At 37.4% G+C, this 22,024-nt stretch overlaps 4 protein-coding genes across 8 annotated transcripts; all 4 read right to left on the bottom strand.

The window, feature by feature from the left end:
* LOC109708829 lies at positions 186-6,791 on the bottom strand. 4 transcript variants are annotated; one of them, XM_020230684.1, is made up of 6 exons: positions 2,771-2,927; positions 2,524-2,669; positions 1,716-1,838; positions 1,103-1,224; positions 885-1,006; positions 186-798 (listed from the first exon to the last, which is right to left on the bottom strand). In XM_020230684.1, exons 3-6 carry the CDS (start codon positions 1,828-1,830, stop codon positions 492-494), a joined length of 666 nt encoding a protein of 221 aa, XP_020086273.1. In that variant the 5' UTR covers positions 1,831-1,838; positions 2,524-2,669; positions 2,771-2,927; the 3' UTR covers positions 186-491. The 4 variants fall into 4 exon arrangements, with proteins under 4 accessions (XP_020086273.1, XP_020086274.1, XP_020086275.1 ...); XM_020230685.1 differs by having other exon boundaries at positions 2,524-2,660; XM_020230686.1 differs by lacking the exons at positions 2,524-2,669; positions 2,771-2,927 and adding an exon at positions 6,454-6,791.
* LOC109708827 (scarecrow-like protein 3) lies at positions 4,224-6,455 on the bottom strand. The gene is given in 2 exon segments (XM_020230682.1): positions 4,224-5,309; positions 5,312-6,455. Coding segments are annotated over 2 exon segments (1,284 nt in total). The 5' UTR covers positions 5,877-6,455; the 3' UTR covers positions 4,224-4,590.
* Positions 11,742-19,029, bottom strand: LOC109708826 (crossover junction endonuclease MUS81). Of its 2 annotated transcripts, none has more exons than XM_020230680.1 (15): positions 18,647-19,029; positions 18,149-18,243; positions 17,955-18,051; positions 17,765-17,851; positions 17,546-17,671; positions 16,293-16,533; positions 15,568-15,670; positions 15,088-15,155; positions 14,813-14,955; positions 14,328-14,385; positions 13,859-14,017; positions 13,482-13,561; positions 13,054-13,288; positions 12,599-12,685; positions 11,742-12,199 (listed from the first exon to the last, which is right to left on the bottom strand). In XM_020230680.1, exons 1-15 carry the CDS (start codon positions 18,838-18,840, stop codon positions 12,098-12,100), a joined length of 1,875 nt encoding a protein of 624 aa, XP_020086269.1. In that variant the 5' UTR covers positions 18,841-19,029; the 3' UTR covers positions 11,742-12,097. The 2 variants fall into 2 exon arrangements, with proteins under 2 accessions (XP_020086269.1, XP_020086270.1); XM_020230681.1 differs by having other exon boundaries at positions 17,955-18,046; positions 18,647-18,782.
* On the bottom strand, positions 19,551-21,614 carry LOC109709595 (protein GAST1-like). The gene is made up of 4 exons (XM_020231893.1): positions 21,483-21,614; positions 20,767-20,859; positions 20,017-20,050; positions 19,551-19,927 (listed from the first exon to the last, which is right to left on the bottom strand). Exons 1-4 carry the CDS (start codon positions 21,558-21,560, stop codon positions 19,746-19,748), a joined length of 387 nt encoding a protein of 128 aa, XP_020087482.1. The 5' UTR covers positions 21,561-21,614; the 3' UTR covers positions 19,551-19,745.

Raw genomic sequence — 22,024 nt, 5'->3', positions numbered from 1 at the left:
AGATTTCAGTTAAAATAACTCAAAAGAGTTAGCTATACATATTTCCATCTATTTTGCATTTGCTGGGGAGAAGAACTATTTTGAAAGATTTATATTAAAAAATTACCCTCTTGTCGGAAACGTGATACCAACTCGAGCATGAGAGAAAATAAAGGAATTTCATGTTACAGACTTACAGTCATCAATTATCAACATAATGATTCTTCTTTGCTCCTTTAACTCTGGTTAATCATAATTAAGCATGAAAAAGAATTACACTAAACACATAATAGCAAAAGATGAGGTAGATGGATTTCTACATTAACGTTAATCCGGACAAGTTGACTCACAACTAATTTCCCTACAAAAGAAAAAAAAGTAAAATGATAGTGCCGCGTTTACTCTGAACTGATCTGCAGCTTCAGTATTGGAAGGCACATTTTGGTGCTAAAATACACGTATATCTTGTACAACATACACGACGCCACCAACTTCCTTTACGAGGAGGTTATTTACTTATCTCGCGTCTTTAATTCTTCTTCGGTGATTTTTATCTCGGGAGTTTCGTGTAGGAGGAGAATGAGATCATTAGATAGAGTCTCCAATTTGTTGGCATTGGAATCTTCGTCTTGGAGCTTCTGCTCTGAATGATCAGAGGACTGCCCTGCTTCACTCGCAGCAATGCTTTTATGATACATCTTGAGTGCATCAGTGGTTGAAATCGTCTGCACAGAAGTGTGCAAGTTCTCAAATCCTTTCCGGATCTCAGACTTGGGCACTAATTTCTCTCTCAAGTTTTCAGGAAGGCTAGCTATTGCACTGTGAATACACAATAATCAAGAAAATGTTAGAGAGATTAAAAATTAAAGGGAAAAAGTGTATGACAAAGTGAATTACCAATTTACCTGGTAATGCCTCTAACAAGGCCCCATTTGTAACCAACAAGCACGGACTGTTTAAAGCCAATATTGAAACCCTCTTGTGCAGAAGCTTGCTTTCCTTCAGTTATACCATCCCGGTAACCCATCTAATCTTTTGTTAAGTCCGATTTGTCTAGCACAAAAATTCAAAGAACAACATAAATATAGGGAGTAAATGTGAATAGAACATCTGTCAAGGATACAGTATGAAATCGGTTGTGCCTCCATTCCCATTCTCTGCTTAAAGCAGTGCCATGATTCACGTCGTCATCTGAAGCATCTCCCCATATTTCATCTTCACCGAAGCAATCATCAGAACCGTTATCTGAAATCATAACATACAATGTATTAATTGACATAGTTATTACCTTTGCTAAACCACATTGTACGCTCTACTACAACCATCTCAAACTCCAATTCCACAATTCATGGTCAGCACATGCAAACCGCAAAGAGAGACTAGATCTTCATCATAGAATATCTGAGTACCTTAAAAATCAACACGCTACATAAGCGAGCTTCTTTCGAAGTGACAAATGAGGACATCGATTTTTTTTCAAAGTCATATAAATACATTTAACAACATAGTCACATAAAAAATGAAAACAATATATAATAATCTGATGTGCAGTTATAAGTTTGCAAATAAGCAAACACTTGAGACACCTAGATTTAAAAATGTCTAGCTAAATTTAAGAACAGAATTAATCCACATGCAATACCGGTAAAGTAGCATATGCAAAACGCAAAACTTTTCAAAGAGAAGATTAGAGATGTCTAAATTCAATATGTAATGGAAGGGGCATATATTCATACCATGTCGCTCCCTTTGATTATGTTCGGTGAATGATGCCGTCTCCATGTTAAATTCCGCTAAGGACGTCATTAGATTGCGGAGGTCCTCATGATTAGCAGACGTACCTTCTGCCATTGAAAGACCTACAAAGTTAAACTCAAATGTCAGCAAGAAACTACATGCCGCATTAGCAAAACTAATACAAAGAAATGGCCTACCAGGCAATTTAGGTTACAACTTACAACAAAAACAAAAGAAACTTTAGCATCATTAGGTTACAAACGATCAACTCCTCCATTATTTCATACTCTAACCCAATTCCCTAATTCTATTCCCTTGTTTATGAAGATTTCACTTAACCCCATGGAAAAGTCAGAAGCAACCAAATCTCTTCTTTCCAGGAGAGGTGAGATTTTGATATTTCCATAAAAAGATTAGAAATTTCGTGCGAAAGATATTGCATCACAGAAGGTGATTTGGACGCAGGTGCTCAACATTGACGGAATGACAGGCGGATTCAACTTTCAGGTTATTCTAGTTCCAGACACCTTTTTGTATGGTTAATTAGAACTACATGATTGGGTTAACAACAGAGAAAAGTCCACTGACATAATTACTTATGTCGAAACAGCTGAAAGTAACTAAAATTGCTCGATAATCGAAGTTTATTGTTGACAAGCTGCGTCAGAATTGCTGTTAGACAGTTGTTGATAATCTTATTTGGTCCTGATTCACGTACCGGTGCACGAAGCTGCGAAAGTTCAGAAACTAAGCAAGTTGGTGAGAAAGAACAAAACACAAGAAATGTTGCTCATAGGACACACGTACAGCAGTTGGAATTGATGAATCTGATGCTGAAAACATTTACACAACTTAATTTATCAATTTCTACGCCCACTTTGGTTCTTGTCTATGGAGAAATGCACAATCGTTCGATCAGTAAGTAAAGCATCAGCAAAGGAAACCTATAAATTCTTGCAACATTAAAGCATACATTTAGTCCAAAAAACCAAGCTTCCATAAACATTAATTTGATTCCTTAATCACTAGAGAGGTATCGATAAGGGGAGCTAACCCTAGATATCGCCACCGACTCCTCGTCGTCGTCCTCGCGAGAGAGCGGGGTCGAGAGATCGAGAGATCGAGAGAGAGAGAGAGAGTTTAGGGTTTGGAGAGAGGAGAGATGAGCGGAGAATGGGAGATGCGGAGGGAGATGAGAGAACGTGCGGGGTTTACGGTTTCGTCGGGGTGAGGGAGCGGAGCGGGTACGGGTTCGGTTTTAGGAGAGAAAGAGAGGATCCGATTACTGACAAATTTCGAAATTTTTAGTTATCCGCATCCGATTTTTTACAATATTCGAATAGTTATTTATTTATTTATTTATTTATTTTTTTAGGTTAAAGCCTGTAGGCATTTTATTAAAAAATAAAACTTAATTACATCAGTGTAGAATTTTATAAAATGTAAGTTTTTACAAAACTATATTAAAAAATAATAATTAAAAAATAACAACTCCCAAACCTAAAAGAGAAATTTCAAATAGTTTTGCACTCTCTAAAACTTTATTTGTGTATTCGAATACAGTCACATTATGATATCTTTTATTCAGATTAAAAAAATTTTCTATTGAAATATTTTTCAATATATTTTTATTTTTTTAAAGGTATTTTCAATATAAAATATAAAAAATAAATAAACGGGATAGGAATGAAACTCTAGCTGAGAAGGGTTAAACGCAACAATTTGAAATATTAAGAGAATAAAATATAATTTTTTAAAAAATTAAAAAAAAAAAAGTATTTAGAAAAAAAATTTCTACAATTTAGTGAGAATTTAAAGTCCAACCGAAAGACTATCTCACTCACAAAATTGCAGATAAAATAGGAAACTACTGTTTCAAGTAACTAGGGCCAGTTACAATTCGAGAGAGGTGGAATCTCTATCTCTAATTTGGTGGGTTATATACAAATCAGGAATTTAATATTATTATTATGCGTTCAATATTCTTAACACAAATAGCTTAATGCAAAAGACAACAACTGTCATGTTCAGAGCGAACAAAAAACAGATAGGAACAACACGAAGTAGAAGAACACTCATGAAACTAGAAATAAGGACATGGTGTATGCGAGCGTGAAGATGAGATGACAGGAAACCTAACAGGCCAGGACAAAAAAAACAAGCAGCCATGAGCGGAAAGGAAAATTTGTTGTATTCAAATCTTTCCATACACAAGATGCCACCAAAAATGGGCACTATTATGATCCAGCACAGCAATAATGCTAGAAGAGAAAAGGCTATGACACATCACAACAAGTGTTTTTTATTTTTAGTCCCGTTGAGACAAATGCAGTAATGAAGTGTCAGTTTCCCTCATAGAAGATGAACCATGATTGATTGATACGAAGGCCCAAAAAAAAAAAAAAAAAAAAAAATCTCTTGCTAATTTCTATGCTTGCAAGTTTTCATTCTTTTTGCTCAAATTCTCTGCAGTGGAATGAGGTCTGCAAAGGAAAGAGATGGATCACTGGCTAACATATTAACAAGGGTTAAAACCACACACACATACAGAGAGAGGTCTCTTTTTGCAAGAGCACATTGCATCGCTGCATTAGTAGAGGTGGAGCAAGAGGATATATACACAGCATTGCCTAGCCAAAAAAAAAAGAAAAAAGAAACAAAGAAAAAAAGAAAAAAGAACAGAGACCAGCAAATTAATAAAAGCTAGCTAGCCTAAGTAAGTTAAGGTTAAAAAATATATTAAAAGAAGAACTACACATGCAGGACCTACTACTACCTATCTCTAATCTTTCTTGTTTGGAAGAAGAAGATAGATAGAAAGATAGATAGATAGATAGAGAGGAGATGAGTAGTGATTGAGTAGTAGTCAAGTAGTCAATCGATTAAGCGGCGGCAAGTCCAGGCGGAGACGGAGAAGAGGGGGCGGTCCTGCCAGCAGATGAAGAGGCAGGCGTCGTCGTGGCGCAGCTTGCAGCCGTGGCAGCGGAAGTCGTGGAGGAGGCGGCGGGCGGGGAAGGAGGGGGCGAGGGGGGAGAAGCCGGCGGCGTGGAGGCGGCGGGCCCAGCGGTCGAACTTCTCGTGGCGCTCCGTGCGGTCGGGGCCGTCGCAGACGATGATGTTGCGGATCTCCTCGCCCAGCAGCAGGCGCTCCACGGCGGCGCGCTCGGGGGAGTGGCGGGGGGCGGCCGACTCCAGGCAGTCGAAGAGCGCGGCGTAGAAGTTGAGCGACTCGACGAAGCGCGCCACGAGGGTGGGGCCGTTGTGGTCGGCCTCCTGCTCGGCGAGGACGAGGACCTTGGGGCGGAGGCGCTGGAGGGAGTAGAGGAAGGAGGAGAGGGACTCGGAGGAGGAGAGGAGGGAGTGGAGGGCCAGGGTCGAGGTCACGGCCAGGGCCTCGCCGGATTTGATCTTGAGGGACTCCAGGTCGAGGCGCCGGAGGTCGGGGCAGAGGAGGGGGTGGAATTGGAAGGGGACGTCCAGGAGCTCGGCCTCCTTGGAGAGGGACGAGGCGAGGAGGGCGAGGGCGTCGGGGTCGGGGTGGATGGCGGTCAGCCGGAGGTGCGGGGGCCCGCCGGGCCGGGACGCCAGGAGGGTAGGAGGTCGCCGGCGGGGGCGGGGTCGGAGGGGGCGCGGAGGTCGACGACGTGGACCACGCGCTCCGACTCCATGGCCGCCGCCACGGCGTGGTTGGAGAGGGCGGCGGCGAGGGGGAGGAAGGGGCAGAGCCTGAAGAAGTGGCGGAGCGCCGGGGTCGATGACGGCCACGAGGACGACGACGACGACGACGATGCGGGGGGAGGGGGGGCGGAGGGGGAGAGGGAGCGGAGGAGGCCCGGGAAGGAGCGGAGGAGGGCGCGGCGGGCGAGGGCGTCGGCGAAGGAGGTGGCGAGGCGCTGCATGGGGTCGCCGGAGGGGTGGGCGAGGGCGGAGACGTGGTCGAGGAGCGCCGACGCGCGCTCCAGGGCGCCCGCCGCCACCTCGTGGGCGCAGTTCAGCAGCAGGTGGATCAGGTACAGCCCCCGCTCCTCCGACCGCAGCTCCCCGACCCACGCCCCGGCCCCGGCCCCGGCGGCCGTGGGCGACAGCGTCATCTGGGAGAAGCTCTGGAGCGGCGAGGACGACGTCGCCGAGGACGACGACGACCCATCGTCCTGAACCATAACGCCGCCGACGCCGCCGCCGCAGCGGCGGAGATTCGATCGGGGATCGAACTGCTAATTAAAGGAACTGCTAATTTTGGGTATTTTATTACCCTATGATGATCATCATCATCATCAACTACCAAGTTTGTGCTTTTAGGAGAGATTAATGGGCCCTTGAGATGATTCGGAAGAAGAAGAAGAAGAAGAAGAGTTATTTATAGAAGGCTATAAGTAGAAGGAAGAAACAGTTCTACAAAAGAGTTCGACAGCGGGGACGAGCGCATGAACATTACCAAGTTCATGCGTTTCGGAGACATTGAACCCCAAATTTTTTTCTTTTGTTCTTTAAAAGAGCCCAAGTTTTTGGGCTTTTAGAACAGGAGAGAACAGGAGACGGGATTTTCTACCAATCTTCTCAAAAACGACAGGAGAAAGAAAACGGGAGAACAGGGTACATGCGTATGTGGTCGAATCAATGGGTTTTAATTTGATTGTGGAGATCGCAACAATAATAATCATAAGCCCAAAAACTCCAACTGGGTGGGTGCTCATCCAACACCCATATATAATAAGACTCCAAAAAGAGAGAGCTCACCTGAATATACAAGGGAGAGTAATAAGATCAGGAGTTCTCTCAGTCAGTCACTCCCTCTTCAAGATGTGCTAATTAAGATATGCAACCAAATTAAACTTCTCTCTCTCTCTCTGATCTCTGATCTCTGATCTCTCTCTCTCTCTCTCTCTCTCTCTCTCTCTCTGCACCCACTCTTAAAGAAAGAGTTTATTCAGTTTAGGCTATTTTACTCTCCAGGAAAGGCTCTGGGGGAGAGCAGAGCTGCAGGAGAGGAGGGTCAGTGTAACAGCAAAGGAGGTGGGGGTGGGGGATTGAAAGGGAGAGCACTCTTTGGCTCTTGTGGGGGTCGAAGACAAAAAAAGGGCTTCACTTTTTTGTCCCCTTTTGCCTTTGGCGTCTGTTTGGGAGTGCTAAGGAATATATATATATATATATATATATATATATATATATATGTGTGTGTGTATTTATATGTAAGTATTAACATTTGAGTTGTTTTAATTGATACTTGTGTTTAAGATAATTCCAACTTCACTGTTATGTAATTTCTTTTTTAACATCTTTTGATTACCCTGTGTTACTAAATTACGCATAAAAAACATGACCCTATTTTATGCGTGTACACGTTTCAAATTGCTTGTGGCGTGCTACTTCAATATAGGCTACTCTGATGAAAAACATAATAAATTAGTTCGTACAATACATACCAGCTAACATATTAGCGATAACAGAGATATTTTTAGGAGAATGTAATTGTGATATATAAATACTATTTTCTAATAGTTAAGGCTTTTAGACTATAATGGTTGTTTTACGTAATATCACTGGCCGTCCCTAGAGCAAATGACAAAGAGCTTGGTGGTTAGTACTCGAGACCCAAGTTCGAATTCTAGTGGATTTACATTTTCAGCTAAGTTTATTTCTAAATGAAATAAACGAAGAGGGTAGCGTGCTATCTATCTCTCAAAAAAAAAAAAATCTGAGTTCGAGTAATGTCAAGCTCCTAGCTTTATTATATGATTACCTTTTCAATTATTATGCACAATATGACTATTTTTAGATAATTTTATATTAAATTAATTTTTTTTAAAAATGATACGTAATTTAATTATTATGAATTGTAGATAATTTTCAGTCGATTGTCCAACCTTTCAATATCTTAATTTTACCATCCAATTTTTTAACGATTAAATAGCCGACTCGGACTCAAAATGTTCTACAGTTCAGATAAGTTATGAACGATTAATATCTTTTTTTTTTTTAAGTAGCACCTTATAAAGTGTGACAAATTAACACAAACATGAGGATATGTGTGTGTTAGTTTCCCCAACTAGTTTTTATTTTTTCTTTCTTTTATTAATTTTTATAGTTTGGGTGTGTTGGGAAGTGGGCAGATGGGGGAATAAAGTGGGGGTTGGCCTCGTTATTCCTTATCCAGAGAAGGAGACAACAATGCCCTAACAGAAACAAAACAACAGTGCTCATGGTTTTTTGTTTTGTTTTTTTCCTATGGGGGGTGAGATGGGGGTGTGGGGAAAGAAGAGGAGGAGCACCACCCACCCCATGAATGAGTCCAAATTAACCCTCCTCCATTTGTCCTTTAGCTCATGGAGAGTGTTCTTATCCTTGAGGTTTGAAGACAAAGAGACAAGGAGGTTTGGGAAGAGGACAAAATGGGGGTGTAGAGGAGGGGGCCCAACTTAATTTAATACCCCCTCCTCAAACTCAAATTAAACCATGAGAGAGAGAAAGAGAGAGAGAGAGAGACCTTTTTTTAGTATGTTTAGAATTGTGACACTATTTTTTGCCTTTTCTTTGGGCTTATGGGTTTGTGACAATACAATTATACAAAGCAATGTGTTTGTTTCACTGAAAATAAAAGGCAGTGTGCCCACCGTTTCGAGCACAAGTGACAAAAATTTTTGTGATTGATATTCGATATCTCAAATTTAAATTTTAATTAATTCATATTTTCAGTAAGTTTATTTCTAAAAGAAATAAACGAAGCGGGTAGTATGTTGTCTTTTTCTCAAAAAAAACAAAAAAAGATAGTGAAATAATCTTCTTTTTTTTTCTTTTTTTTTTAAGAGATAGTCAACACGCTACCCGCTTCGTTTATTTTATTTAGAAATAAACTTAGCAAGAAATGTTAATCAACTAGGATTCGAACTTGAGTCTCGGATACCAACTACCAAGTCCTTTGCCACTTGTTCTAGGGACGGTCAGTGATAGTGAAATAATCTTTAATCATAAATATTCGTTTTTATAGTTTGTTCCACATACTTTCACTTTTGATCGAAACTTAAATGTTCCTAAATACCGTAATTGACCTTGACTCATCTCGAGCTGATATCAATTACAAAAGAAAATGAGAAAAAAACAATAATATAATTTTACTTTAATTTTAACTTCAACTTTTACGTCATTTGCTCCCAGCAAACAAACAATAAGACTGAAATAGTTTCAGTTTCCTAGTTATCAAAGCAAAAATATTGAAGCACTAATGGAATAATACTTTTAAAAGTATTCTAGCTCTATATATATATATATATATATATTGTATCTCATTAGTATTTACAGATAGAATGAAGGGTGTACTGAAGCCATTCCGTCTAAATGATAAGTAGAATTTGTGCACGTATTTGAAATTTAAAGTGATGAATATATATATAGTTTCTGATATTTGAATAACACATACGTATGCGGGTGCCGTTAAAATTAAAGATCAAAGATATTTAAAGATTTTACAAAGGACGACATTTATTGGGATTAATATGATAGTTCAATTTTGGATACGCAAGAGTGAGGTACAACCATGGTCACCACAATCTTTATGGTAGAAGCATGCATGAAACGTGTTAGATTCTCTACCCCAAATTTCTCTTATTAATATTTAAGGAGAGAGAGAGAGATTTTTGTTTTTAGTGTAGAGAGAGAAAAAAGAGAAAGAGAGAGAAAGCGAGTGACGTGCCACTTTTTTTAGGCTCAAAAAAGTACGGTTTCACTTATTTTGTCGTAAACAACATGTACGTATAAATAGTTAAAGTGTACGTAAATTTATACACTAGTTAAATAATAGCAACATACCTGTTCTAATAAATGAATATAGGATACAGAATACATCTTTTATTTATTTACTCAAGGATTATGTCATAGTTTTGTTATGAATAATATAAAAGTTGTCCACAATGTGGTATAGAGGTATATGATAATCGACCAATAGAAACTATAAACACAAATCATTGTTCTTGTGTTTGTTTATTCAACAGCTACTAAATTATCTATCTTACAATACAGTAAATTACCTTACACGTGAAATAATTTCGAGTATCACAATTACTAGGATATAATTATAGACTGAAAATTTTGATCTCTAATAGTATATAAATTATTTAGAGGTGATAATCTGATTTCGAATCTAAGCGGAACATTTTAAAACACGCCAACAACCTCCAGTGAGATTCAAACTTCTCGGCTCGCATCAACTAGTGAGATGAATTTTCTTCAGGTAAAAACGTATAAAAGTTAACTGAGCAATTAATTTTTTTGATTAGACTATCAACTCTTTCAAAACTTTAATTTTAGTTAAGATAATTTCTATACATTTTTACTTTTTTTTACTTATTCTTACTCCGTAAAAATACATATTAACTTGAATTGAGCTCCAATACTTTTAAAAGTATTTGTAGGTTTTCGGTCCTTGGATCAAAGAATGTACGGTTAGGATAATAGTAGTATTTTAGTATTGAAAATGATCAATAAAATAAATCTAACGGCAGAAAACTTACAAGCACTATGGTCAAAGAAATATATGTAACGGTAGAACATTTATCAGCATCAAGTACTTAGTGCTTTTAAAAGTATTATAGCCGGAACTCTATTATTAACCTATTCCCATTATTATTATTATTATTATTATTATTATTATTATATCTTTAATTAATTTTGTTTGTTTGTTTCACAAAATACAGAGGGGAGGTAGATGTGGATGGAGAATAAGGGAAGGAGGTGTAAATGGAGACAGGTAGAAGAGTGGGTTGGAGTTTTGTGGGGTAAAGGAGAGGAGAAGTCGCTTCAGAGATGTGTAGTTGTTTTCTTGCCCACGTCGCCATGCTTAAAAGCAGCATCGTCACCTCCACCTCCACCTCCACCGCCACCCCACATTCCCTATTCCCACCGCCGTACGATTTTCAAAGCGTGATTGGGGGAGGGTTTTTTTTTTTTTTTTTTTTTTTTTTTTTTTTTTTTTGTTGGGGTTTTTTTTTTTTTTTTTTTTTTTTTTTTTTTTTTTTGCAAATTTCCCGCCAAATTGGGGAAGGTTTAGGGTTTAGAACACCGCACGAGTGTTGTTGAGCGAACAGATGCGGAGGATATTAAAGTGAGAAAGTGTGAAACCACAAAAGTGATATTTAAAGTTTTCTCTAAAAAAATAAAAAGAAAAAAAAAAAGAGAAATGATTTAATATTCTGTAGTTTAAAATATACCAATTTAGTACCATAAAATTTTATTTTTTTCTTTTTATTATCCATTTCACTAATTTTCTTTCGTCGAATCAGTGACAAAGTTAAAACTAAATAGTACTAAAGTGAATATTCGATAAATCTAAGTAGGGTATCTGAAATTTTTCTGTATATAATTTAACAAAATATTAACAGAGGAGCTAACGAAAAAAATAAAATAAAATCATAAAATACTAATTTGATACACTCTAAATCATAGGGTACTAAAGTAAGAAAATGCGAAATCATATGAGTATATTTGAAGTTTTTTTTTTTTGTTCTTTTTTTTAGTAAGTTTGTTGTTCTCGTTTGGACTGTTGGAAGGAGCTGTGGATCACTTGTTTTCACCCCTTTTGTCTTTTTTGTTTTCTCATCAGGGATTTAGATTTTTTTAGAAAAAGAAAACAAAAGTTTCAGGAAAACAACGTTCGACGTTTTGTACCGATGGGTAGGTGGTGCGTGCTTAATTGGCCTGTTTGAAGAGACACTTACTATTTTTATTTAAGTATTTAAACTGTGTAAATAAATCAATCAAAAGTATACATCATGAGCATCATACAGAGACAAGCATCTTTTTACGAAATCTACAACAGTACGCTTGATATTTTATAAATCAAAATACTAAAAAAAAAAACTAAAATTTGAAAACTAATTCCACTTCATGCTGGAAAGTGAAAAATGTTACCTCTGCTTTATATCAAGTATCTCACTATATTATAGATGCTTTCTTTCATAATGTGCTCGGAAAAACAAAATTACATTTGTTAAAATGAATAATCAACAAAAATTTTGCCAAAGCAAAGCTAAAAATAGTAACAACAGCAGCTCATCGGATTTAACATTAACAGGGTGGATAGTCCAAGTGTACAAATACAACAAGAGAAGCAATAAACATAGTATTAACTTAAGAGGAGCACCATGATCTTAAGGGAGAAAAGGGAAAGAAGATACACATTGCCACTTCCTTTTTCCTCTTTTTTTTGATGATTAAACCATCCAAAATCAATCTGCTTTCGTCGGCGCAAGGCATGCAGTAATACAAAGCCTAAACTGTATCAGTTAGCAAAAGAAGAGCTTTCTAATAACTATGTAAGTCATCGAGCTGCTGACTTTGAATGTTACTGGAGATTGAAACATCTTTCGCGCATCAAACAGTGGATATATTATCAAGCTCCCCATACCAGCTTAAAAATGTTTCTACTAGCAACGCCACTTATTTTCGCATTCTTGTTCTTTAACATCTCCTCCTGGGCACGAACATCTCCTTCCTTCAATAATGCAAGCATGAGAAATTATTGCTAATTCAATCAATTGAAAAATGCCTTCTTAACTAGTGTTTGGTTGGAAGATAAAAATGAGAGTTACGCAGAAATGGAATTCCCGCAATTTTCCCAAGTCGGAATTCCTACCTAGAATCTGGCAGAAGAATTATTCCATGTACAACATTTCCAAATGATTGGGTGGAATCGTGATAGCAAGGTAAATAGCTAGTTATTCTAGGCAGTCTTCAACATCTCGAGCAAACAGAATAGGATATAACTGCTCAAACTAGAGTTCACATCATAAATATTTATCTTATCCCTACGGCAAAATCCTCCAACCAACACTACCTAAAGGTTCATAGTTTAGGAAGACATTGAATAGTTAGTGAAAGAGAGAGTACTCACACACTGGGAGTAGGCCTGAGCAAGTGATAAAAGGGTAGGATATATGGCTATAACTGCAAGTGCAATCTCTTCTGTAACTTGTGGGACCTGCAGAAACCAACATTTATATTGTCACATGAACTCAGAGAATTTTGTCGTGGGGTAAGAGATAGAAAAGGGTATTTACAAATAAATCCAAAAGTTTTTATTTTTGCAACCCTGGTTAAATTTTTGCTACTCTGGAATGAGATGTCTTTTCAGTGGACAAGATGCACTGATGGAAATATCCAAACAAATTTCATCACAAGGAGAGGTCGGAAGGAATGCAATTCAGTCCAAAATTTGAAAAACAAAAAAGTGCAGCAGTATCGGAAAATCGCAAAAAAATGGATGTGTTTGCCAAATCCCCAAAAGAAGATCGTCGGCGGAGTAGACTGAGTGTTAGGTAGAATGCTTCGTTTAGTAGGGAGAGTCACCTGCATGAGTTGGAGTGCAAATACATCACTAACTGTCATCTTCTCAAGATCATGACACTTCTTAACAAACTCATCAAACGAGGGGCAAACTCTTGATCTTCGAGACCCATAAGAGAGGTGTGTACTGTAATATTGTGTTATTGACTGCGTAAGGTAACCATATTTCCTTATAGTATCTGCAAAACCACTAGTCCTCTGCACATCAAATCCTTCTAAGATCTCTGTGGTGAAGCAGCTGAGAGAACACACAAGCATAATCTTAATAAGAAACAGTACATTTTCAATCTTACGTTGTCTTGAAATACAAACAAAACATCAATTTCATGAAAAAGAAAAAAGGAAAATTTAATTGTTTTAATGGACAGACGACTTCCAAAAGGATCAAAATTTGAAAACGGACAACAAAAATAACTGTGAAATGTGCATACGCTGTTTTAATACTTTCTGCAGCTTCCAGGGAATTTGGGTCACCTTCAACAAGATATATCAGCTTGCTCAGTCCACATCTCTACGCAAATTACGGAGTAAACATTTAACAGAATTACAGTAGCGAGGCAGACACGAACACAGAATGGCAATTATATCATAAACTCACAAAGCTTGACAGAACAAGGAGAAAGATGTAAAAGACAATTGAAGCACATATATTATCACTAAAGCTAGTTGAACGTCCACGCAACTAATGATAGTAAGTGTATAGGAAAATAAAAGTTTAACTATAGATGACAGTATAACCTTAACCTCCAAATATGAACAGGAGCTGAAAACAAACTGTGATATTGAAACAACTGCTAAGAATCAATACCTGTAACCTCAATTTCTGATCTCTATATCGGTTATCCCTAATCGAGCTGCATAGATCATCAACCTTTTTCCTTTCAACAATAAAGTCAAGAACATACTCCTTGTTCAGTTGTCTATGTCGAACAATCCAAATTCCATCTCCAACAGGCAAGCGTCTAACCTGTCGCATTGTGATGTAATACAACACTCAATACAGAGTATAAAACAGTTGGAAATGCACTATAATATGAGAATACATATTAATAAAACTTATACACCCAGTGTTTCAAACATAAACTGCAAAGCTGGTAAAACCAGGCACTCAAGTGAATGGTGTCTAGACTAGTAGTACTTCATTTCTCTTTTTAGTTGTATTCAGCACTCACCAGGCATGTACCAAGTTAAAAAACCTAATGACAAAAACAATAACAAATTGCCAAAAAAAAAGTATTAGAAACAGCACTTACATTAATCTAAAATAGATTACTAACCTCTACAAAAATACCAAATTGGGAGCGTATATTATCTACAACTTTTCTTGAACGAGACCTGAAAATATAAGGAAAAAGTGAGCATGCTGAGTTACTTACATTTGAGAATTCATTGCAGAAATAAGGATACGCATAGTATTGGTGCATAAAGATGATAATATTTTGGAGAAATGATTTTCCAGACGACATACATGCTATTAATTAGACATTCAAACAGGCACAACAATGAAAGCGTTGATAGTGAATTAGATAAACGGATATCTAGGAATTAAAACAAACTTGTAGCACTATCGAGAATCTCTAAAAAAAACACTTCTTGCATGTAAGTACATCACAAGAAAAACTCCTTTCATAGTTGATGCAGAAGCCTGAACTCGCGGTCTCATATCCACCAATTCATGATGAAATGGAAAAAACGGGAATGAGCATATATCAATATGTTCTTCCACTATGATATACTAGCATCTTCAATTTGCTATACTGACCCAAAGTTTTCACGATCGTCCAATATCAAAATAACATCATAGGTTTTTTCAAATTTCTCCCCAGCTCTACAAGGAGGCATAGCAAGTAAATTGATATCCCCATCAGTAATGTCCTTACAAGATGTTCTGTCTGCTGGAGAACCCTGTATATTCAAAAGATGTTTGATTCCAAATTAGAATTTTCTCAATTATTTGATGCTTTCTAAAATCAAAGTATGCAATATTCTAGTCCATAATTTAGAGAGAAATCAAAATCTCAACAAAGGCAAACATACAAATGAACTACAAGCCCGCAGATGAGATGAGCACCGAGCTGAATCAGCAGAAACCTGAACTGAGCAATCTACAGCAAAATGATCATACTTAGAACTCTTGCTTGAACCTAAACAGCCAAATTTTAACTAAAAATATAGTGACCCGTCACAAACTTATGGCCAAGGCCTAGCTTTTGGAACAACTTCTGTGTTACAAAAAGCAACACCCATGCATTTGGCAAACAAGAAGTATAGAGCTTTTAGCTTAGCAAGAATGGGCTTCTACACCCCAGAAGCAGTAGTTCCATTTTCAAGCCTCTGCTTCTACTGAAGCGGAAGCTCTTCTGGTAAAATTTGATGACAAAAATATTCGTGCCTTTCCCTTTAGCTCTACTCAAAGAGCACGTCTGCCAAAGGGAACCTCAGTCAGGGCCTAAGATCTTTAGATCGACTTGTATTTCTGTATTTCTTTGGGAACAACATATTGCATGAAATACATACCAATATCTACAGAGGATCGTGCAATCAACAATGAAGAACGATTCTTTCCACTGAATTCTGCAGAGTCAGAGTAAGATGGGCCAGCCTGTCCAATTTGAAGGTTCTGCAAAATAGAGATACAAGTGGTGAGAACTGCTGCAGCTATAAGCCTTCGGAAACATTCAACATCTTATATTGACTAATAAAACAACATGTAAACTGTGGAAATCTAATTAGAGGAATCTTTTTTGAAATACCAACAGTTAGGGAGGTCGCCAATCCACACTCCACAGTCTCTAATTTGAACTTCTACAAGATTTCCAAAGCTAATATACAAAATTTCCTACAGGAAATACCTGTAGAAACAGTAATGAAGAACCTAATTTTGGAAACATTTGATGCGCTGATAATACCAACATGCAAACTGTTAAAAACCTAAACTCTTGCAAGATCAATCCTAAATCCATGGATGTAGGGATATAGAGATTTATAGACACAGTTACAAGGAAGCAAAATTAAAATTAAAATGAGTTTGAGACTATTCTACTCACAACTTAGCAGTCAAAACTTCATATTATTACACAGAGATATATAAATAAAGGGTGCGGGAACTTAGGGAGATAAACAGACAGATACGCATATGTATATAGAAACAAAGATCAAGATATCAGTAAAGTATCAAAGATCCAATATAATCATATTTCAAGTTCGACTTCTAATGAGAGAATATGGAATGTTCAGGATACCCTCTCTGCAACAACATTTGTGATGTCACTTAGCTTCACTTGATAGCTTAAATCCACCGACCCCAACATCATCTCATGATGAGCTGAAGCACAAGATACAGGTTCTGAATTAGCAGAACCTCGCCTTTCTAGAGAATCATCAGATCCACCATCTAGAGTCAAGTTTCCAGAAGGATCGCCTAACCCAGATCTTGAGAGGCAATCACGTGCAGCGTCTTGCCCTTCTTGGGTTAGCATATACCTACTCAGAATCAGGTATTACACGTTATTGAGGCCCCAAACAAAACAAAAAAGTAAGACAATTGAAAGGCAATGAAGCAAGAGACAATAATAGGTACTCTACTGATATTAAAGCAGTAAAGATGAAATACAAATGAAATAAAAAAGAGATCAGAAAGAAAGTTTAATATCTGGTTTTATTCAAAAAATAACTGAGGGCATTAACATAAGCTTTGTCGCCAAGTAGTTCATGCCTAAAAAGGAGATGACTGTGGGAATTTGCTATTTAAATATAGCAGTAGCAAGTTTGATCAGAATGATTTTTTTAATACTTCTTTTCTATCCATCCAACAACATGGGGATATTAATGGGATCACATTGCCTAGCATTTTCGGACTGCCAAACACTTGCATAAGATTTAGAAAAAAAAACCATGGATTACCAGAGTAATCAAACTAAAAACTACTAATATGGCATAAAGAGCTGGTGTCCAAACTGTTTTAATAGTTAGCCATCTAAACACTACACTCGACTCACTTGTATCAAGCTATAGAATAATGCGCAACAATGGGAAGCTTGTACATGCACTTATCAAGTTTATAAGTTTTAAACAGTAGATATTGACAAAATTATATTCTGTATGAAGCCTTTTCAAGAATCTCTTGGGTGCTCTTCCATTAATTCATAGTGACATCAATTTTTGGAGCCTTATGCAACAAAATTATTGTCTCATCAATTATACTGGCTATGAGCAACAGCATGAAAGATTCATCAGTACATTATGTTCAGTTCTTGCAAAAAGCCATTACAACGTATCTCCAAGTTCTTCAGAGAATTGTAATATAACAAGATCATGTAAAATTTAATAGAAAAACCAAGGAAGATCGCATATGCCTCCCTGAAGAGCTATACCTCACAGAGTTATTAGTGCACATTATTTTATACACATCACCACTTATCTAAAGAAATTAACAAAATGTAGTAAGAAGCGGATGAGAAATACAAAAAAAAAAAGAAAGAATACGATATGTTACTTTGCTGGGCAGCTAGATTTGACTACTAATCCTTTCAATATTAATGTCTTCATGCAGCTCCATCCAGTGTACCAATCCCTCGGTGAACTCCCAAATTGCCCGGGTTTTCCTTTACTCTTATCTAGCCTGTCGACCACAAGAAAAGATAGAAAAATACACTAAGTAAACCATATAATAATTTGCAATGTCAAACTAGTAAAAACTAAAAGAACCACTCACGCAATTGAAGTACGTGAAAGCCCACTAGCTTCAGCAGCATCAATAAGCTCCTGCTTCTTCATAAAACCACTCCCATTTGCCATTGCTCTAAAGGGAAAACGATTTAAAAAAAAGGAATAAGACAAAGAATAAAAGCTTAGTTTCAAGCAATAAACAGACAGCAATTAAGGGCATGAGACACAATTTACACCTGTAAAGGGTGATCAATAACGCATACGCTACTGAGTTCTTTTGTGGTAGATAACGCTTTGGTCCTTTTGGTACTTTCGGTCCTTTCGTCTTCTTTCCTAATCAACATATCATTTTCTCAAAAAAAAAAAAAAAAAACAACTTTCTCGACTGGATTCATCCAATAACTAAATAAGCTAGACAGACAAGAACTACCCTTTTGCTGAACCGGTTCTTTAGAAGGAGATACATCAGAGCTAATCTCTGGGAAGAACCCTTTCATGAGCCTCAAGATCCATTTGCCAACGCCCCTATCACAATATAAAATTCAACCAATAACCATCCAAAGGGTTAATTTTAAAGAAAAGAAAAGGAACTCAGATTGGGTTAATAGAGAGAGATTTTGCCGCACTTGATCTCTGATAGGTCTTTTAGGTTCTTGATTGGGGCTTTGAACAACTCTATTAGTTATACTTGATGGAAAGGACTCTCATAAACTGAATAAATTGTCAAATAAACTACAAATTGAGTTGATTCTAGTAGAAAAAGGATATCTTTTCTTTCGTTTCACATCTGTTATGTAGACTCCAACTTAAATAGATGTTTAGATATAAACCGCATTATATGCCGAGAAAGAGTGTGAAATCATAGGGTTGTTTTTTTTTATTTTTAGCCAAGAAAAAGAAAGATTAAAGCGTTGATTTTGGATGTTACTTGATCTGCGACAAGTCCTTGAGGGTTTTGATTGGGGTTTTGGCGCTGCAGATGTTGCGATATGCGGTGGAGAGAGTCATGTCGAGGTTCTCCGACAAGCCATTGGGATTCTCCGCCATCTCCTGGCGCTTCCTCCGCAGATAAAGCGCGACCTCCTCGTTGTCGACGCAGCGTACGGGGGGGTTGGGATCCATCCGAGGGGTGAGGAAGGGATAGAGGGGGAGGGAATTAGGGTTTTGGAGGGGATCGATTGGTGAAGGGGGGAACGATCGAGATTCTAGGGTTTTGAAGAAGCGGAGGAGGAAGAGGAGACGAGAGAGGCGTCTTGATTGGGGTTAGCCCGCCATTTTCGTCGCTCGCTTGTGCTTCGAATTTTTTTTCGAAAAGTTTACTTTTTACTCAAAATATTTTCCAATTTATCGGAAAATTAAGAAAAGGAAAAGGTAGAAATGTATGGAGACCCCTCAAATGTTAGGTATTTTGAAATACACCCCTCAATTTTACTAATTGTGATAATTTTATTACGTAACATGTAATTAAAATTGTTAATATTTGATGAAATCTCTGATAAACTGGATAAAATCTTTTCATCAACTATTAATGAATCCTACCTTTAACAGACTTTGACTGAATTATTGTCATTTTATCATGGTATCATTTTTTTATAGATAATATAGCAGCTAAACTAATTATCACATCAGCACATTGTTAGCAAATGCAAATGAAATACGCCAACAAAATTTAAAGTTCAATTGCACAATAGCTACAGAATAAAGTTCTTATCTCCAATGAAACTCCAAGATATGATTAGTCGTATATAGTGTAATTTAAGAAATTTTTAGAGTATGTCTCGTGTTTGGACTTCAGACTTTTTAATATTCCAAGACATAAATAAAATGCAGTGGCACGCATTGGTACCATTCATTTTTATCCAAAAGAACATGATGATTCGCTTACTTATCTGATCTAATATCATACAGAGCAGTAATCTCAGCATCCAAATTTGAAATCAGAATCACAACAACATGTTGGCTCTGCAGCTGCATTTATAGTAAGAAACATATTATTATGCTGTGCAGGAAGCAAAGAGAGATCTTTTTTAAGGACACTTTGGCCCTCCTCTTTTGGTCTTCCAGTCATTGTAGCAAGGGCAGAACTGCTTGTTGCCGTACGTGCCGGGCGGCACGCAGAGGCATTTCTCGCAGCACTTTTGGCAGAAGAACATGCAGGGCTTCTTGTAGGCCGTCGCGGAGCATCGGCCCGCGCAGCGGTCGGGGCACTCTGCGAGGCGAGAGGAGATACAATTGTTAGAGAAATTTGAGAAAGATAGGGAGAAGGGAAAGTTTTAAGTAAGGAGTAATATATGTGACCTTGTGGGTGGAGGCTTCCTGGGGTGACTCCATACTGCAATCAAACAATGTTAGGAGTTTAGTTAGATATATGTTCTTTCCTTTTTCTCTAATTTCTTTGACTATAATGTAGAGATAGTCGAGGGAATAACTTGCATATTTTGAAAATTTATAGTAATAAAAAATAAGAATAATTGTCTATATACTTCTCATACGTTTGAAAATATCCGATTTATTCCTGTTTTATTTTCTTTCTAAAATATCCTTCATATGTTTCACCGTTATTACAAAATACCTCCGCGGTTATCTCCTGTTAAGTTAACTTGAGTTAAACGTGAGTTAAACATCTACCGTAGTTTAAAAAAAATAAAATATCAATTTTGCCCTTAACTAAGAGCAAATAAAAAATGTTGGTAACGGTAGAGCGGTATATTGGAAAAGACTAAAAGTCAAAATACTTTCTGCGCTCCTGACTTTAAAGGCAAATAAGAAAGTCAGTGATAGTGGAAGGGTATATTTGAAAGGGTAAAATAGTAATTTTACAGAGTTAAGTTAATTAACAGATTTTAACTCTAGGGGTATATTAGAAATAGGTTGGAACAGTATTTTCAATATTAGTCTTCTAAAAGGGGTAAATCAAAAAGTCAAAAACTTTTCAAAAATATATAAGCAATTGCCCTTAGAAAATATATATATATCTTATCAACTCTGCTAGCAGACAGTGCCGAGATGTCGTGACAGACAGTATTGGCGGGAATGGTGGAGTCTTACCATGGGGAATTTGATAGGCTGCGGAGTTGGGCTTGGAGATATTGCTGGTGGTTGACTAGTTGGGCTTGGACAGTGCTTTGCAATAAGCATTCCCTGTATATCAAATTAAAGAAAATATAAATATATAATAAACCTCTTTTTGAATATTTTTTCTTTTCCCAATATAAATGAATATTGTAAGGTATAGGGACCTATGTTGGCCGAAAATTTGTATAAATTAAATTATAAACAGCTGATTTGGCTCCCATCTGGTTTTTGTAAGTGTTACTACCTACAGTAAAAGAATGTCCTAAAATGTACCTGTCTTTTCATTTAATATTCTATCTGAAAAGTAGAAGTCTTTAAACTAGAGCTTTTAAAGCTAATTTTCTTTTCATATTCGAAAACTCGTTCTAATTATTGATTATGGAACCGACTGTCCCTAGAGCAAGTAGCAAAGAGCTTGGTAGTTGGTATCCGAGACTCAAGTTCGAATCCTAGTTGATTCACATTTCTAGCTAAGTTTATTTCTAAATAAAATAAACCGAAACGGGTAGCGTACTATCTATCTCTTAAAAAAAAAAAAAAATTGATTATGAAAATCTCGAAGTAGAGAAAACTATCGAAAACACAGTCATGTAAAATGCAGCACGTATAAATGTTTTTGTGTTCTCATTTTACATGATAAGTGAGCCTCCAAATTTAAAAACATAAGAGAGAGAGAGAGAGAGAGAGACCTGGCCTTCTTGAGACAAAAGCATAAACACGATAACAATGCATGCAACTACAAAGCCCACTTTACTCTCCATTGCCATATATGCTTCTAAAAATTTCCTCTCTAAGAAGAAGAAGAAGAAGAAGAAGAAGCACTTTTGGTGCTTTGGGGTAAATTTGGGCGCGCACATGCCCATATATATAACCTGATAAACCCATCCACACTTTGGTTCCTTTCTCTCACAAGAACGCTTGTACACCACACCACAGAGAGTATACGACAAGTGCTTCTTACATTGTCGCGAAGTTGGGCTTCTGGGAACATTTGTTGGGTAGTTTTCTGGGCGCGCCTTGTTGCATTGGCACGTTGCTGCAGATATTGAAGTAGAAGCCGTTCCAAATCCATGTGAAGTGTCTGGTGCACTGCTTCTTTAGTTTGTTTTGTAGTAGCCATGAATGCAAATTGAGCAAAAGCAAGGTTTCATTTGTGGGTTGTATTGTTTTACACTTTAGGGAGAAGGCCTTTTGGTCTAGCTTCTACTTTCTCATTTTCGCTTTTGCTTTT

The sequence above is a fragment of the Ananas comosus genome, linkage group 4, assembly GCF_001540865.1.
Source record: "Ananas comosus cultivar F153 linkage group 4, ASM154086v1, whole genome shotgun sequence".
Classification (NCBI taxonomy): domain Eukaryota; kingdom Viridiplantae; phylum Streptophyta; class Magnoliopsida; order Poales; family Bromeliaceae; genus Ananas; species Ananas comosus.
Note: the sequence above shows the minus strand (reverse complement) of the source record. Positions and strands in the feature narration are given on the sequence as shown.